Source organism: Rhincodon typus, chromosome 4 (genome assembly GCF_021869965.1).
Source record: "Rhincodon typus isolate 14 chromosome 4, sRhiTyp1.1, whole genome shotgun sequence".
NCBI lineage: Eukaryota > Metazoa > Chordata > Chondrichthyes > Orectolobiformes > Rhincodontidae > Rhincodon > Rhincodon typus.
The window spans coordinates 27,276,139-27,295,613 of record NC_063335.1 but is presented as its reverse complement, the minus strand read 5'-3'; the positions used below and the strand labels follow the sequence as shown (position 1 = coordinate 27,295,613).

The 19,475-nt window shown below is 42.7% G+C and overlaps 1 protein-coding gene across 1 annotated transcript in view; it reads right to left on the bottom strand.

Annotated features, from left to right (window-relative positions):
• The window catches only part of LOC109910929 (solute carrier organic anion transporter family member 5A1), a 163,579-nt gene extending 150,791 nt beyond the window's left edge, over positions 1–12,788 (bottom strand). Inside the window, exon 1 of the mRNA XM_048596111.1 lies at positions 11,846–12,788. Within this exon, the coding sequence (XP_048452068.1) occupies positions 11,846–12,638 (793 nt within the window). The 5' untranslated portion in view covers positions 12,639–12,788. The remainder of the gene's footprint in view (positions 1–11,845) is intronic.
• Positions 12,789–19,475: the final 6,687 nt, after the last annotated feature.

The window sequence follows — 19,475 nt, the reverse complement described above, 5'->3', positions numbered from 1 at the left end:
AAATCTTGAGCAGGCAACAGGCAATTGATGTGTCGCTTACATTACACTGAATGGGCGGGGATAAAGTGTGCATCACAATCCCCACTTCTGTTCAGAAAGCAATCAAATTTACTTACCTTTCTTTGAAACCTCTCTGATTGTGTCTATGAAATTGCCTACTATTTTTACAATCGGTCTTACTCCATTAAAGGTGCTATGTCAATGTTGTTGAATTTATTGTTGCCAGTTTGGTAGACAGAGCGTTTCTGTAAATGAAGATGGAATAATTGATCAGTATATGGCTCCTGCAGCACCATTCAGTGAACCATGCCAAAAGTCCACTTAACTGGATGATAGGTGAAAAGATGTTTGGGTTCAAATGGGATGTCAACACATTCACAGGGAACTGGCATTCCATGTCCATCTTAACCTTTCCCAAGACCTCCAAATGATGGATGCCTTAATGCCCTTACGCAGACTTTAGTTCATCCCCCAACTTTTAGCCACTCCAAATCCAAACCTGGAGTCACCTAATCAGAGCTCCCTTGTATACCCCTTCATATGTATGCAGTATTGGCTTACGCTTTTAAAAAAAATGAAACTGCTTTGACCCATTTAAAAGTAGGCTTCAGTTTACTGCACGAAACAAAAGGACTTAAATTCCACTCCCAAGTAGTTGTATCTTTTGTTGCAGTCTGGCCACACCCATAAGAAAGTCAGCATTGCATTTATTTAACATAGCGGTGTTGTGGTACCGTCTCAATCTGTTAATTTTCCAATGGGCAAACCAGGTTAAAATGGCTTCAAAGGAATTTGCTGGAATGTCCAAACATTCCAAGACTAAACATCTTAGAAGTCAAGATGGTTAGGTAACAGCTAATGCAAAGACACAGTTTGAAAATCATAGTGTTTATACTGGCCCAGACTGTGACTTAGTGTTCCTAGTGCATGTCACAGGAAATTTTAGGACTGCAAATTGCAGCCTTTATTTTGGGAGCTCTGCACCCCAGCCCAGATGAGCCAAAAAGTCCCAGCGAAAGAAAAATCTTAATGCCTTTCAGACACAATGCCAAGTGTTTCATAATTTCATACCCTAAACTACCAGAATGAACAGTTTAAATGCCACATGGTAGCGTGTATTCTGAGAGTGGTTAAGCTAAGTGTCCAGAGTGCCAAGACAAAAGACAATTTCTCCATGGATGGCAGTGCTGGAAAATATGCAGAGAAATACCAAAACGATTAAAGAATTACAGTTAGTTTGATCACCAGAATAATTAAGATTCTGCGGCTTTCAAGGAGAAACCACAATCCAAAAAGACACTGCTAATTATGTTGAAATTATGAAAAAGTAACGAAGTGTGTTTGATTTTGGCAATGACAACATTAGCACTGAATTCCATTTCCCCCTCGTGCCCTATCCACGGACTTGGGGGAGGGGGGAAGCAAGGATTAATGTCATATATTATGATTGTGACTAATAGTTCCACAGCAATTAGTATTTTCCAGGTGCCACTATTCTTCCAGGTACAACACATTATGTTTTTTTTTCCCCTTTTATTCGTTTACGGGATGAGGGCATCACTTTTAGGCAGCATTTATTGCCCATCCCTAATCGCCCAGAGAGTAGTTCAGAGTCAACCACATTGCTATGGGTCTGGAGTCACATATAGGCCAGACCAGGTAAGGGTGGCAACTCCCTTCCCTAAACGACATTAGTGAACCAGAACATTATCTTGGTTTCTAGATTAACAGCTCCGCGATAATACCACTAAGCCATTGCCTCCACTGTTAATCCCTGAGCTGCCACGACCATTTTACCTTAGAAGATTTTTATCAGTGAGTACATCCAGTGAGCAGCTGAGCCATATAGGCAAAGAAGAGTGGAGATTTGACCACAGCCTGAGCATAACTTGTGAGATTTGTAGGTCTGCTGCAATGAACCTCAATGCCTATATTAGAGGAAGATAAAAAAATGACCCATGGCTCCACCTAGTGCCAGTGTGCATGAGTACTGAGTAAGGAACAGTAGTTGTGATAGCTCACTTGACTGAATTGTCTAAATGTTCAGCCACTCTCCAAATGCGTACAGCATTTTGTATTGTTACATTGATTGTGAGGGGCATCGAATGCGGCAAGCAAGAAACATCAATAAAATATCATAATGGGTGGGATTTTACCCTTTTTTGTCGAGTGTGGGGTTGATCATGTTAGATGTTGAATAAGATGCCACCCCCCACACTGAGAAAGTTCAACCAATTGCCTGCCAATCAGCTCATCAAAAGTTACCAGGAGAACATGATCGAGTTTCTCATTGAGTCACAGGCCTCCACACTGACATTCAATGAGGCCAGAAACTCCGATCAATCAAAGGGTCCAAAACTCCGCAGGTGAAGATTGCTTCTCAGGGATCCAGTGACGAGATGTAACCACTTTCAATAATCTACTTGTTGAGTGTGGCTCACAAGGCATGGGGAGGGAAGTTAGGGCAGTTGGAGGCAAGAGTAGGGGGGTGTTTTTCAGGGGTCCAGAGGTGAACAATTGATTACTGCCAAGTATTACATTCATTCCGTAGGTAGATGCTTATTCAGTACGCTCACAAGTCATACAACATGTGTCAGTCATAATCTGAATTTTTGAAAGCATTTTAGATTGTGAGATGTTGGCCTGCACATCTCAATCTGTTGACACATCTGCATCAATGTATGTAAAGTCTTTACTTCAACTTGTTGAGTCAGTTGACCATCCTCATTGTTAAACCTTCCAAGTGCATTTCACAACTCTAGCCATAACACTAGAGAACTGTTGTTCCCTTATCATTTTCTTTGTCACTGGTACCGAAAATTCTTGTTTGAAAGACTAAGGATTGAAATGTTGCTCTTCAACTTGCATTGGTTTACCATCCACCAAAGTCAAATCATTGTAATTATTTGTTCACTGGACTGTTTTGCTGTCTGAACAACTTTAGCTGGAGATTTGTCAATGCGCAATGAGGTTTCACTTCTCATTCTTGCTCTCAATATTTGCTTTTGTGCCAAACATTGCTGATTTTTCTCCTTCTAAAGATACTTTGGTAATGTTAGTACTGGAAAATACTTCCACAACTCCTGTAAAACTATAGACTTCAATCCTGTTGACAGTATGAAACAATTTTCTTCTTCAAACTCAGATCTTATCGAGGATTATTTGCCTTCTTTAGGCTTCCTAGACTCATGATTGAACTGAAATAGAAGTCTTCCAGGTGCCAGTCTGTTGACAATGATTCATGTCGGACTAGTTGTTCTCTTGGAATCATTTAAACTCCTTTTCTCCCTCTTTAATCTTTCGATGTGGATAGCACTGGCAAGAGAAATAGTTATTTCTGATCCCAATTTGCTCTTGAACGGTGTGGCTTGCCTGACAATTTCAGTCAACCATATACTACCACAAGGACTGTGAAGTCAAGACAGGCATGCAAGCTCAAAAGTAAAAAAAACCTTCCTTATAGATTATGTACACACTTCCAACTCTCTTTCACTCTTTGCATTACAGTGTCACTTCTAATATATCTTTAATCTTGGGATTTATTTTGGTTGGATCACATGGTTTCATCTCTGTAGACTATAACAGCATTTCAGCCATGATATCAGATCTGATAGGGCAGTCATGTGATCTCCAGCATTTGTTGTTTCCACGTAATAGTTTAGAAATGTTCTCTTGTTTATTGTCAAATTGCAGCTATTTACATGTCACAGTTTGTCTGAAGATTATCTGTTGACCAGGAAACAAGATTTAACTTAAAAGTCCACTGCTGATATTTGTGTTAAGCATCATCTTAAGAAAGTGCAAGTAGTCAGGCCGTTACCAGGAAAGAGTAGGGGTGCAAAGAATTGGAAATATTGAACTGAAAGCTCCTTGATGATGTGCCGCTGAAGAAATTGTGCACCTGGTTTCAACCTTGCTCCTCCTCATGATCCTTTGTGTACCACCATTCTTCATGGCTTTCCACCTCAGTGTCTTCCCCTGAAGGTGACTCGATGGGTTGGCTAATTTGCCAAAGCTGTGCAGTCTGCAACACATAATGAAGATTCTCAGCAGCTACCCTAAAGCACATTCACATCATTAATCGGTCACTTAAGACCAATTCCTAGATGTGACCAGGATTTTCCAGTCAGCCTTTAGGTCCAATCCAAAGTAGGACAGTTCTGTTCCCTGGAGGCAGCCTCCTAGCAACAGATTGACAGGACAAGGTAGGAATCAGGAAGAGTATCTCAAATGTAGGAGAGAAGCAAAGGGTGGAATAAGGAAGGCTAACAGGAAGCAAGAAGAAAGGATGGCAAACAGTAAAATGCTCTTTAAATATATTAATAGTAAAAGATTAACGAAAGATAGAGTGTGGCCCATGAGGAACAAGTAGGGTAAGCCACTCAATGAAGCAGAAGGTATGGCAGACGTACTATATGAGTACTTTGCTTCTGTCTTTACCAAATTAGAAAATGGGTGAAAATGGCCTGGATGAAAATGTGGGAGTTGAGAAAGTGAACAGTATAGTGCTGGATAAAGAAGAGGGGCTAAAAAGGATGGCAGCGCTCCAAGTAGAGAAGTTGCCAGGCCCGGATGGGATGCATCCAAGATTAGTGAGAGACGTATGGAAGCAAATCGTGGATCCATTGTTAGAAACCTTCCAGGTCTCTGCACACAGGATTAGTCACAGGGACTGTAGAATTGCAAATGTGACACTGTTGTTTAAGAGAGGGCGAAGGATAACTCAGGAAATGACACACCTGTCAGCTTGACATCAAAAGCAGGAAAACTGATGGATGCCATAACACAAGCTAAGGTAAATATACACTAAAGGGAAAGTAAATTAAAACTAGGCAGTCCACGTAGCTTTGTCAAGGATAGGTCACCTCTGACAAATTTAACTGAGCCCTATGACAGGGTGACACAGGCAATGGATGAGGGTAGTCCTGTGGATGTTATATATTTAGGCTTTCAGAAAGCATTTGATACAGTGCTACATTCCAGGTTTCTCAGTAAATTAGAAATATTTGGGGTTGATGGCTCCTTGGTAGCATGGATTAAAAGCTGGCTAAAAGATAGGAAACAGAGGGTAGGTATAGAAGGCACTTCTCATATTGGAGACACATAGAAACTGGTGTTTCCCAGGGATCAGTGTTGGGACCCTTGCTTTTTCTTATTTACATAATGGATTTGGAGTTGGGTGTTAACGGCAAAATTCTAAATCTGCAGATGATATTGAGCTAGGGAGAATAGTGAATTGTGAGGATGATGCTCAGCGACTTCAGAGAGATATTGACAAGTTGTCAAATGGGCTGATATCTGGCAGATGAATATCAATACAGAGGATTGTGAGGTAATGCATTTTGGTAGAAGAAACACAGCGAGACAATACAGGCTCAATGGTACAACTTTGAGGGGAGTACGGGAGCAGATGGACCTCGGGGATCATATGTATGGTTCTCTGAAAGTGGCCAGGCAGGTTGAAACAGTTGCTTAGAAGGCTTATAGGATTCTTTGATTTATAAATAGAGGCATAAAGCAAGGAAGTGATGCTACATTTCTGCAAATCGTTGGTCAGACACATTTGGAGTATTGTATTCAGTTCTGACCACCTTATCTAAGGAAGGATGTTAAAGCCCTGGAGAGAGGGTAAAGGAAATTTGCTAAAATGTTACCCAGAATCAGGGATTTTAGATACAAGGCAAGATTAGAGAAATTGGAGCTGAGAAGGTCACGAGGTGACCTGTTGAGGAATTCAAGATTATAAACAATTTTTGAAGGGGTAAAGAAGGATATTCTTTTTCCACTAGTCAGTATGTCAGTAAGTACGGGATACAATTTCAAGATTGTCAGCAAGAGAGCTAGGAGTGAGATGAGGAGAAACTTCTTTACTCAGAGAAATGTTAGGATTTGGAATGTGCTGCCTGGGAAAGTGGTGGCGGTGGATTTCATCGGAGGTTACTGCAGAGTGTGGAATCATACAGGGGCCTGACAAACATGTGCTATAGCAGAAAACATGGCAGAATCACATGAGAAGTCCAGTGAGACCTCTCTCCTACTAAGTTTGAGGCAACAAGATGATTTCTCACGAGTTGCCTATTAAGGGGAATTATTGCTCACTAACTACCCTAATAACTGCAGACCTCACCTTATTAAGATACAGCTTCCTATCCTACCACCCACCACGAGCAAATTGGATGCCAAAAATTCTCGACATGGAAGTCATACCTAGCAACTTCAGCTCACGGCTGGCTGCAAAGGTCCTCTATGTTGGACACCATGCACCAGCATCTCAGGGCAGACTTCACTAACCACATGCACCCCACATCAACAGACACTGGCATCCATCAGGTGCCAGCCTCTACGAACACTCATGGCACATCTCTAATCCACTTAGGGTACACTTCTACACTTCAATGCTTCACAAACATCTGTCATTGCAATGCTGTTGTAAGAAAACTGTACACTCTCAGGAGAAGTCACCCAGCTCATGGACTGGGCCAGCCTACATTTCCAGGCTGTTCATTTGCTCTGTTAGCAATCACTCACTTTGAGCCAACCTTGATGCTCACAGTATCCCTGCCTTGCCTTTTTGCACCTACCGTTCAGCCAGAGATACCAAGTTCACAGTACTGCTCTTCTGCCTTGCCGTATAATGCAGACACAAAGCCAGGTAGCTTGCTGCGTTCTCACAGTCTTCAGTCCAATTAAAGGAGATAGCTTCCAGTCAAGGGAGGGTTTCATCACAGTACATTCAACAGCAGCTTCATTTACCAGCCCAGGACTTTGGACGCTGTCAGTCAGCTACTCAAAATGTCACAGTCAGGATCTTCTCATTATTTTGAACACAGACTTCAGCAATTTATGAACTACAGTCTTTCCTACTGATTCTTTCTGGCTGTTAAATACAATTACATCTGTCTCTTCTGTTTCTGTTTCAAATACTTAAATGGAACTTAAATGGACAATACCTGCCAAGGCATATTTTTTTCTCAACACCTCTTATCAAGAACTTTTTTTGAGTTAAATACAAGTACTACATCTGGTTGCAGAATTATTTTCCAGCTTTATTTCATGTTGGCCCCTGTATCGTAGGTCATTCTTTGCATTTTTTTCACTTTAACTGATTAACAAACAAACCTGCTACTGTTATTGTCACCCTTTGAAATAGATCAGTATTGTTAAAGCCCATTTCTGATCCTTGCATTCAAAAGTAAGCAAAAATAGTTTTAGAACCAATGCACTGGATACTGCACATGCAATAATAATTGTACTAAAGAAAGTGTCTACAGATACTGCTCAGTTGGGAATTCACTGAATCACAGTATACCAATGAACGTCAATAAACTCAACAAATTCTTCAATGTCCTTGATAGTTATCATTCATTTTTCTGTACACTCATGTCCAAACAAAGAAATGGAGACCCCTAACATACTTCCACATTTCTGTGCTTTATTAAGAGTTTGGTTGCTGTGACTAAAATATGCATTTAATGTTTATTCAGGCAGTACAGCTTGCTTGTTGACTGAGCTGTAATCAGTATTGCCTGTAATGCATGTCATGATTCCAAAATAAACATAGTCTCTACTGCAAATCTAAGCTGTTTTCATGAGTGTCTTTTTCTAGCATCTACATTTTGCTAAATGTTCTGCTATGTGTAAAAATAATTTAAGTGAATTATTTTACAATTAGTACGGTGATAGTCATTTCACAGAGCACTAGGGCAGCTCCAATGTTGGACAGTCTATACTCATAAGAATCTAAGACCGTCTGAGTCATGATTATTAAATTGAATGGCTTTGATCATTCAGGCGTAAGACATTTCTCAGCTGTTATGAGCATCTATGTTGCACAAAAAAGTACACCTGCAGCTGTTCAGTCTCTCACAGAGAGGAAAGAACGTATCGATTTTTGACAGCTACGAGAAGAATGGCATTTTTTTCTGTAACATTGTTAGAAACTAAGTGGGAAATTATGATGCAGATTGTGCTGAAATACAAGTAACTGCAGCTTTAAGAAAGGGAAATACTATATTATGTTGTGAACTTCACCTCACCGTGGCTTCACTGCTTCTGCCAACAGCATGAAAATTGTTGATTTATTTCACTGTTATCAATAGTTACGTTATACAAAACATACAACTCTTGGTCCTATAAGTTCGCAAACTGTGAGGAATTTGATATCTTTAAGAGAGAGGGCTTTATAACTAAGCCATACTACATATTCCATATTGCGTTTAGCATGACATGTGTTCTTGCTGTGATGTTTGAAAGTCCTACCAGTTGGATTTCCCTGACCTGTATAAGAGGATAACATCTATTTTTGTATTTCCTGTTAGCAGTCTGCACCAAGGACAGAAAGCACTTCACATCACATCAATATAGTCCAGCAACTGAATGTATTATACCCATGAAAGGAAAGCATTCAACAATCTCCCTGTGAAAACTAATCACACAGAATATGGAAGCGATGAAGTTTGAATTTTAAAAAAAGCATCTATTATTAAAAAGATCTCACAAATGGTTTCAACGGGGCTAATGTTACATTTATCACTGATGTCACATTTGCTCTGACAAGCAGACAGAAGTGAAGACAGTCCTCCACCAGTCTCACAAATTCTTTGCATGGTGTTTGGAAATTAGACCTTTGAAATTCTGCATGAGGTAAAGTTACAAATGGCACTGTTTGAAATACATGCACTAAAATCATATAATTACTGCCAGTCTAGTTTTTTTTATTTTCCCAACCTTTTCTAAAAACAAACTTCTCAAATCACATTTCTTTGTCCATCCAAGAAAGTGGATAGCATCTGTCTCCAAAGCACTTGTGTTCTTTATGAGAGATAGTGCACAGGAACCGTTTAGGGTATCTTTCCCCATTCTCATGTTAGTATTGCTGCATTTGCATGTTACATGATGAAATTACTTGCTATATGAAATAATCCATTATAATATCAATGGGTTATAATACTACATTCATTTTTAATTTTTTGCAAACACTAATGAAACACACTGTAACACTCACAAACAAATGTCTCCCAATGTTACAGTAATGACAGAGAATATGTTACAGTGTGTGAAACAAAATCCTATGGTTATTAATGCACAGTCAAGGCCACATTTGTGTTATATATTGGGTAATAAGTAACTCTTGATAATCAAAATATCAGAGTCAATAATTACTACGATATTTTTGTTTGAAAATCACTGGTACCATGTTGACAAAACTGAGGTAAGTCATTCAGTACTTTAAGGAGTAGTTAGACTCTGTGAAATCGGAGGGAAGCATGTTCAGCTGTTAAAGGTAACAGGTATTGTGTTTGTGGTACAAAATTGGAGTTGTCAGTACGCTATTTTGTTAATCAAAGAACATACTTGCATTAAATTGTTTATGTGATAACATTTTCCTAAACCATCCACATTTCCAGTCTTTTCAGTCAAAACAGTGGTGCCAAGATTTCAAAGCCATGATAATATGTGCACGTAATTAACTGGAAACAATACATACTAGCTATCCCCTTTGTAACATTCTAACATCACATAAGTGCATGCAGTTCATCTGAACATGATTAATAAAGTGTCTGGAGTACAATTTTTCATCTAATTTCAATTAGGTTATAAAAACATTGAGATGCTGTACACAATAAATTTCCACAGCAATGCCAGAAAGCAAAATTAGAGCAGGAGTGTTGGAGGCTGAGGGGTGACCTTATAGAGGATTATAAAATCATGAGGGCCATGGAAAGGGTGAATAGTCAATGTCTTTTCCCCAGGGTAGGAGAGTCCAAAACTAGACAGCATAGGTTTAAGGTGAGAGGGAAAAGATTTCAAATGGTCCTAAGAGGTGACTTTTTCACACAGAGGGCGGTACGTGTATGGAATAAGCTGCCGGAGAAAGCAGTGGAGGTTGGTATAATTACAATATTTAAAAGGCATCTGGATGGGTAAATGAAAAGGAAGGGTTTGGAGGGATATGAGCCAATTGCTGGCAAATTGGACCAGGTTCATTTAGGATTTCTGTTTGGCATGGACAAGTTGGACCGAAGGGTCTGTTTGCATGCTGTAAAGCTCTATGACTGCCAATGATATGGAGGTGCCGGTGTTGGACTGGGGTGAACAAGGTCAGAAGTCACATGACACCAGGTGAGCGTCCAACAGGTTTATTTGCAATCACAAGCTTTCAGGGCAGTGCTGCTGTCATAGAGTCATTGAGCTGTACAGCATGGAAACAGACCCTTCGGCCCAACTAATCCATGCCAAACAGATATCCTAAGCGCTGTTCCAAAAGCTTGAGATTTCAAATAAACCTGTTTGACTATAATCTGGTGTCATGTGACTTCTCACCATGCCCACCCCAGTCCAACACCAGCATCTCCATATCAGTAGAACATAGAACATAGAACATTACAGCGCAGTACAGGCCCTTCGGCCCTCGATGTTGCGCCGACCTGTGAAACCAATCTGAAGCCCATCTAACCTAAACTATTCCATTATCATCCATATGTTTATCCAATGACCATTTAAATGTCCTTAAAGTGGGCAAGTCTACTATTTTTGCAGGCAGGGCATTCCACGCCCTTACTACTCTCTGAGTAAAGAACCTACCTCTGACATCTGTCCTACATCTATCACCCCTCAATTTAAAGCTATGTCCCCTCGTGCTAGCCATCACCATCCGAGGAAAAAGGCTCCCACTGTCCACCCTATCTAATCCTCTGATCATCTTGTATGTCTCTATCAAGTCACCTCTTAACCTTCTTCTCTCTAACGAAAACAGCCTCAAAACCCTCAGCCTTTCCTCATAAGACCTTCCCTCCATACCAGGCAACATCCTGTAAATCTCCTCTGCACCCTTTCCAATGCTTCCACATCCTTCCTATAATGCGGTGACCAGAACTGTACGCAATACTCCAAGTGCGGCCGCACCAGAGTTTTGTACAGCTGCAACATGTCCTCATGGCTCCGAAACTCAATCCCTCTACCAATAAAACCTAACATACTGTACGCCTTCTTAACAACGCTATCAACCTAGGTGGCAACTTTCAGTGATCTATGCACATGGACACCGAGATCTTTCTGCTCATCCACACTACCAAGAATCTTACCATTAGCCCAGTACTCTGTATTCCTGTTACTCCTTCCAAAGTGAATCACCTCACACTTTTCCGCATTAAACTCCATTTGCCACCTCTCAGCCCAGCTCTGCAGCTTATCTATGTCCCTCTGTAACCTGCAACATCCTTCCGCACTATCCACAACTCCACCAACTTTGGTGTCATCCGCAAATTTACTAACCCATCCTTCTACGCCCTCATCAAGGTCATTTATAAAAATGACAAACAGCAGTGGCCCCAAAACAGATCCTTGAGGTACACCACTAGTAACTGAACTCCAGGATGAACATTTCCCATCAACCACCACCTTCTGTCTTCTTACAGCTAGCCAATTTCTGATCCAAACCGCTAAATCACCCTCAATCCAATGCCTCCGTATTTTCTGCAATAGTAGCAGTCATTGAGCTGTACAGCATAGAAGTAGACCCTTCAATGCAACTCGTCCGTGCTGAACAGATATCCTTAATTAATCTAGTCCCATTTGCCAGCATTTGGCCCATATCCCTGCAAACCCTTCCTATGCATATACCCCACAGGTATGTGATACCTCTGAAAGCTTGTAATTTCAAATAAACCTGATGGACTATAACCTGGTGTGGTGTGACGACTGACCACCTCTATGCTGACCCTTAAACTCTCCCAACCAGGAACAAGGTCCCAAACTCGGGACTTTTGCGAGAAATCGGGTTTAGTTACAAGTGGAAAGGCAGGTTCCCACCGCCAACACAATGTACCGCACAGGCTGGACTTACCCAAGTACAAAGATGTGTTCTCTGCTTTCACATTATCGTCCAGATAAGTGGGGCCCAGGGTGTAGATGGGGGTCGAGCCCACACCGATGAGGAACTGAGCACAGACGAACAGGGTCACGTAGAGCGAGTGGTGATGGCCGGAGGAGTCCTTGGTGACACAGCCCTCGGTGCTGCTGTTGTTGTTGTTGTTGTTGTTAGTGGCGCCGCTGCACAGCCCCTGGTTGGAGGAGGACGTGTTCAGCTCCTGGATCTGGTATGGAGGGGAGATGAAGTGGGGCAGGCTGAAGAGGGCAGCCCCTGCCGCGATCAGGAGCCCCCCCGCGGCCAGCCAGCGGGGTCTGTGTCCCCTGCCGCCGAAGTAACTGATGAAGACCACCACCAGCAAACTGCCAATGTCGAAGCAGCTGACCAGGAGTCCGGACTCGGAGCTTTTCAGGTTGTACCTCCTCTCTATGGTGGTGATAACGCTGCTGAGGTAGCCGGACACCATGAGGGACTGGATGAAAGTCAGGCAGCACATACACAGCAGGAAGCACCGGGAGTCGCCTAGGATCGAGCTGGTCAGGCCCTTCCACCGGGCACCGGGTACCGGCTTCACGCTGGTCCCGGGCACCGCAGAGGAGGATGAAGAGAAGGCGGCGATGGAGCTGCTCTTGGCCGGACTCCGCTCCGATTCCCGGCCGCCCAGACACGAGCCGCTCAGCGTGGGCAAACTTTTACATTTGAAATGCGCCCCGACCGCCCAGTGCCTCTTGTCCCGGCCCGTCTCCCTCAGCAAGGAGTTTGAATCCATCTGCGGGTGCCAAGGTGATGAGGAAGGGGAATGGGAGATCAGGCAGTGTCCCTGTCTCTGGGGAAGTGCATCTCTCAGGCGCGGGCAGCAGCCGGAGGGGAAGGGGTGAGGTGTCTGTGGGAGACTGCGGGGACAATGCGAGCGAATGCAGGCACATGGCCCACTTCAATGCCTGCTGCTCTCCCTCCCCTCAGTCTCTCAGTCCCTCACTTCCCCTCATCCTTGCCGGGATCCCCCACCCCCTGAGCCGCTGTCTCTCTCTCTCTCTCTCTCCCCCCTCCCCGGGGGTGGCTGCAGCTAGAGGCTCGGGGCCACGGTGAAGGCAAGCGGGCAGGACGAAGCGTACATGAGCCGCTAGCTCCATCCCCCCACCCCCACCCACCCCCAAACCTTCCGTCCGTTCTCTGCAGTTGGAACTACAGCCTGTGCCTGGCACACACTCACAGAGAGAGAGAGAGAGAGAGACAAAAAAAAACCCGGTCTCCAACCTCTACCAATAACGGAGAGGGTGGAGGTTTGACAACAACCCTGTAGTTAGGAGGGGAGGTGGGGGATGGCTCAGCTGCCTGGGTCATGCTGGTTGCTGTAGGCAATACACTGAAGCTGTTGAAGAATGGAGCCTGGTCTCTGCTGCTCTATTTTATGGCTCTCTACCCAGCCCATGCCTAATGTAGAGAGAGGCCGTGAACCACACAGATCCCAGAGCCATCAGTGTTGCCCCTTCCACACAGGCTGGCTCTGCCTTTGACATTCTTTTAATAATAAGTCACTAACACACCCCTCCACTGCATACTCAAGACAACGAAGCTTCAAAGCTTTGAAGCTTGTAGATTCTTTCTTAAAAAAAGAGAATAAATCCCAAAGGATCATTGAACAACACCCCATGACTCTGGGGGAGCAAGGTTGATTTAAAATAAAAACCAACTCACACTCATTCAGTGAATCTATGGGGAGAAGGCCACAACCATGTTTTGACGTTAAGCTCAAAGTAATTCAGGCATCATGACATTGCTTCCCAAAATAACAACCAAGTATTAATTATCCAACACACTGTCCTTCAACTAAAATAAAAGAAAACTGTAGCTGAAAGAATTTTGTCTCCAACTCTCACTAATGGGCTACTCATGCAACCCTAACAATACACTCACCTGGTCGCATACAACCGAATTTTATGGAAAATAAGATCATGGATTTAGAAAGCTCCTGGTCTTTGTTCCATTGGAATGTGTTTTTTTTTAAACTAATGCACTTCAACTTTTACTTAGAGAAACCCCAGGTGAAGGACTAAGGCTCATAAGTACACGACATCAATAAGACTGAAATCTGAAGGCCATTAGTCCATATTTTGCTTAGAGCACACTTAATTCTGGAGAAACCAAAAGAACTGCAGATGCTGGAAATCAGAAACAAAATCAGAAGTTGATGCTGCCAGACCTGCTGAGCTTTTCCAGCAATTTCTGGTTTTGCACCGGATTCTGGAGGCCTGAGTGTGTTATTTGCTTCAATTAGGAACAACACAGCATGTATGAAATCCTGTAAGGTCTTCACGCAGAAGAACAATCTATCACACTGAAAATCTTCATGATGGAGCCAGTGTTTACACTGCCATCCTGTTGAGACTGGGTGGTGACACCGCACCTCTACAATGTTCCCATCTGGATACTTTCTGAACCAGGTATTTCAATGAGGTTGGGAATTGTCTTAAATTAAGGATGCATTTGGGAGTTGGACCATTGAATGGCACATGCAACCAACCATGAAGGTGGACAATAAAGGAGTGATCTCCCACCCTCCCTTCAGGCTCACTATCTGGTCTATTTTGGACAACGAACATAGTTTGTCCTTCCTGTGGCAGATTTGGCCACATGGCTGTCAACTGCAGAACAAGAAAATAGCAAGAACTGGAAGTAAGAGTCAATACAGTGTGGAGCTGGAAGAACACAACAGGTCAGGCAGCATCAGAGGAGCAGGAAAGTGACAAACAACCTTTTATAAGAACTACAAGCAATAAGCAATGAGAACTACAAGCAGCAGACCAACAAAGAATCACAAGCAGACTAAGTGATACAAACTGTGTGATGGCCACCAAGCCACCATGAGAAGAGCCATTCAAGATGCTGCATTCAATTATGCAGGATTGGCAGCAATTAATAAGGAGGGACAGGTGCATGAATGTGACTATAACCACTGAGTCCTGTAACTTCCCACTCACTAAATCCTCCACTGAGCAGAATGAGTCAAAGGAGGACATGGGACAGGAAGGAAAGACTGAGGCAGAAGACTGCCAAATACAGAATTGCACTCAAGCCTCCCACTCCTGAGCAGAATGAATCGATGGAGAAGGAAGCACAAGGTGGGTGACAATTAGTGAAGAAGAATAAAAAGAAGCCAGGAAGGGACCAAACTACGATCCCAATCACTGGCAGGAAGCCACTCCTTTCCTAGACAGGGACTGTATTAACAAGGATTGTGTTCTTTGATGTTGAAGGCCAAGGAAGAGGCAGCAAAGTTGTAGGGAACAGGAGGTAGATGAGGCCCCTAAGTCCCAAAACATTGTGGACAGAGAAGAGGCCAGTGTCCTCAACTGCAAAATGCAGAGGCCAGCCTATCCCAACTCCAGGAACTGGAAACAATGAAGGCCTCACAGCTCCAGGAGTCTATTTCCAGCAAAGCCCTCAACGGGCAATGGGGTGGAATAGGGCTGGAGTTCACTAATGGCCAACTATCCAAATCTCATTCCTGCATATGAACCATAGATACCACCTGGCTGGACAGTTCTAGGGGGCAGACCAGGTCAGTTTCCTTAACCCATCAGATTATTTGTAGTCTCAATGGGGTTGCAGGAGCAGAGCAAAAGGACTGGAACTGTAAAAGAAAACAGTAAGGATAAGCAGCAACATTTTTAAAATGAATTAAGACTGCTGCCATTAACGTGCAGAGCATTAAATATGTTGTACAATGTGCTCAAACCTTGGATAACCGGACCAAAGTTAAAACTGACACGCTGTTTCTGCAAAAGTGTGTGATTTGTACACATTCAGCTCCTACAGGCAGTGATCACTCTGTGCTGTTTCCAGGGATATACACTGAGATCAACTGTACCTGGAGGACCACCAACTTGGTGAACAATTCTGCCCAAAGCATGTCAGTCTTCAGTTGTGTGTTGCTGAGTTGCATATTCCAAGGCCCAGGACTAAGTGCTGAAGAGACGCACTGAAGCGTGGAGCAACCAATGAAGCAAAGGTCCTAATCCGAGATCCGTCAGCCATAGCACATGGAGAGGCTGAAAACTCTAGAATCCCACAGGCTGAGTAGCTTACATTGTGAAGATCAAGAGAATTGAAACTATCTTGAGGCACCTTGGCATACGTATGGTATGTGCGTGGTATATAGAGAAACATGTTGAATCTATTACACATTCTGTAATTTCTCACTTGAAATGTTTTACCCTCAAACAGCAAACCTGACATGGCAAGTATTTCATAAATGTTAATTGTAGTGTGTGGAACATGCTGTATGGCGATAAATTGAATTTTGCTGAAAATTCTGTAAGAGTCAAGTCAATGTTTTGTAATATACTTTCACAAGTTTTATGCTTAAGAATTTGGTGAAAACACTAATTGCTGAATCAGCTGACCTCAGTTAAGGTGCTGTAATTTGATTCAACTCCATCGTACTCAGGAAAGAAAAAAATGAACATAAGCAAAAACTTCCTGTAAAGACTCTATTTCATTCTCCCAGATCCTCCATGTCCGACGCATCTGTTCTGATGATGCCAGCTTTTGACAAGGGAGCCTCCGAAATGTCGACCTTCTTCCTCAACTGAGGATTCCCCAGCACCATAGTTGACAGGGCCCTCAGCGGGTCGCACCCATCTTCCACACTTCAGCCCTCACCCCCTTTCTTCCATCCCACAACAGCGATAGTGTCACCTTTATCCTCACCTACTATCCCACCAGCATCAATATGCAAAGGACCATTAGCCGCCATTTCCGCCACCTCCAGCGGCATGCCACCACCAGACACACATTCCCCTCCCCTCCCTTGTCAGACTTCCACAAGGATTGTTCCCTCCAGGACATTCTGGTTCACTCTTCCTTCACTCCCAATGCCCCCCATAGCCCCACGGCACCATCCCCTACAACTGCAGAAGGTATAACACCTGCCCATTTACTTCCTCCCTCCTTATTGTCCAAGGCACTAGACACACCTTCCAGATGAAGCAGCACTTCACACAATCTAGTCTACTGCATCCGCTGCTCAAAATGTGGACTTCTGTGCATTGCAGAACACCTGTGTTCCATCCGCAAAAAACACCCTGAGCATCCAGTTGCCTGCCACTTCAACATCCCACCTTGTTCCCTGGCCAACATCTCTGTCTCAGGCTTGCTGCAGTGCTCCAAAGAAACTCAGCGGAAGCTAGAAGAATAGCACCTCACTTTCCACTTGGGAACTCTGTAGCCTTCTGGACTCATTATCGAGTTCAACAATTTTAGGGCTTGTGGCACCTTCTCCCATGTCCTTACCCCAACCTCCACACACCAGGCACCTTGTTATCCCACACACCCATTGTTAGCCACTAATAGTCCTGAATAGTAGCTATTCATTCTACTAGGCTGACTGTTATCCACTCCTTTGTCTGTCCAACTGTTCTTCTCTCTCACAACAAAAACAGAAGTTGCTGGAAAAGCTCAGCAGATCTGGCAGCATCTGTGAAGATAAAATCAGAGTTAACGTTTCAGGTTCGGTGACACTTCCTCAGAACTCCAGTTCTTAACTTGGGTCACTGGACCCGAAACGTTAACTCTGATTTTTTCTTCACAGATGCTGCCAGGCCTGCTGAGCTTATCCAGCAACTTCTGTTTTTGTTCCTGATTTACAGCATCCGCAGTTCTTTCGGTTTTTATTCTGTTCTTCTCTCTCTTCGGGCTTTGTCCCCACCTATTGTTTACTCCTTACCGCCTCCCCCCATCCTATCTTCTGCATAAAAGACAACTCTTTCCTGGCTACCATCAGTTCTGTGGGAGGGTCGCTAGACCCGAAACGTTGACTCTGATTTCTCTCCACAAATGTTGGCAGACCACTGAGATTTTCCAGCAAATTCTGTTTTTCTTTCTGATTTCTTGCATTCGCAGTTCTTTCAGGGTTTTATTTTAAGAAAAAATAAACATGATTCCAGCTCATAATTGCTAGTTTGTGACTCAGTCTGGAAAATGTGTCTCCATCAACACCGGATGTGAACAAAATCACAATCAACCACGTTGTTCTCAAGAACTAAATAGTGAACAGTAACCCTCCAGATTTGTACACAAATAGTGGTCATTTTGGCAGTGGACTAGAAACTCACATATGCATTTCAGGAGAGATACAGACGATAATATTGAGAAAAGAAAGGATATATTCTAAGTGGCTTCTTTGACATAATGTTTTTATGATCTCAGCAGTTCAACAGACACACTTCCATGCAGCTGAATTCTGCAGTTGAATATCTCCAGCTGTATTTATCTTTATGAATGCCTCAACCTCCCTCCTAACCAGGTATTCATTCAGTACTTTAGTGCATCAGCATTTTTAAAAATAATATTGCTACATTACTCATTATATATTTAATAAATTATAGGAATAGCAAGAAACCCCTCTTAAATTTTAAACATTCCCAGATATACGTCCCAGATTTAATGTAAAAAGTCTGCTCAATATAAATACACATATGATCAAGTTAAATATGTTTCTAAAATTACTTCAACATTTAAACATTGTGTACTTATTCTAACATAATTCCAGTGGATCATTGCTTAGAAGAGTTACTTTTAAAATTACAGATTTGTTTTAAATTGGTAATAGTTAATAAATACAAGCCTTATTCTTCATCTTTAAAATTATAAACTGATACTTCCTTCAGTGCCAAAATTAGCTGTTATACCACCAATCATGTCAAACAGGAATATAACTAAAATCCTGTGTCATGAGTTTCATTGAATTACTCAGCTTTCATTTTATTGAACTACAATATTTTTTTCTAAATATTTGCTAAAGTTTGACTCACAAAATCTCATAGAGTCATAACAGTCTGTTCGGTCCAACTTGTCCATGCCAGCCAAGTTTCCTACACTAAACTAGTACCACTTGCCTGCATTTGACCCATATCCCTCTAAATCTTTCCTATTCATTAACCTGTTGAAATGTCCCTTAAATGTTGTAACTGTACCTACATCTACCACTTCCTCTTGGATACATCTCAGGCACACCAGTGGGTTTGTAGCATTTTAGCTGATCTCAAATGATGATGGGGAAATGCAGATGGCCTAGTCTGGACTAGCAAGCAGTAAACATCATCCAGGTTTCGAACTACTGACTACTGTCTCTGTAACTCCTATTAGAAAGTGTGCAGTATAGATATTGAGATATGGCTGTGACCAGCTGTGATGTCCCCACATTCAATCATTGAAAGGGTACAGAAAAGATTTACAAGGATATTGCCGGGATTGGAGGGTTTGAGCTTTAGGGAGAGTCTGAGGCTATTTTCCCTGGACTGTCGGAGGCTGATGGGTAACCTCATAAAAGTTGATATCAATAATGAAGGGCATGATAGGGTGAATAGGCAAAATCTTTTTCCCAGGATAGGAAAGTCCAAAACTAGAGGGCATAGATTTAAGGTAAGAGGGGAAACATTTAAAAGGGACCTAACGAGCAACTTTTTCATACAGAGGGTAGTGCTTGTATGGAATGAGCTGCCAGAGGAAGTGGTGGAGGCTGGTACAATTACAATATTTAAAGGGCATATGGATGGGTATATGAACAGGAAGGGTTTAGAGAGATATGGACCAAATACTGGCA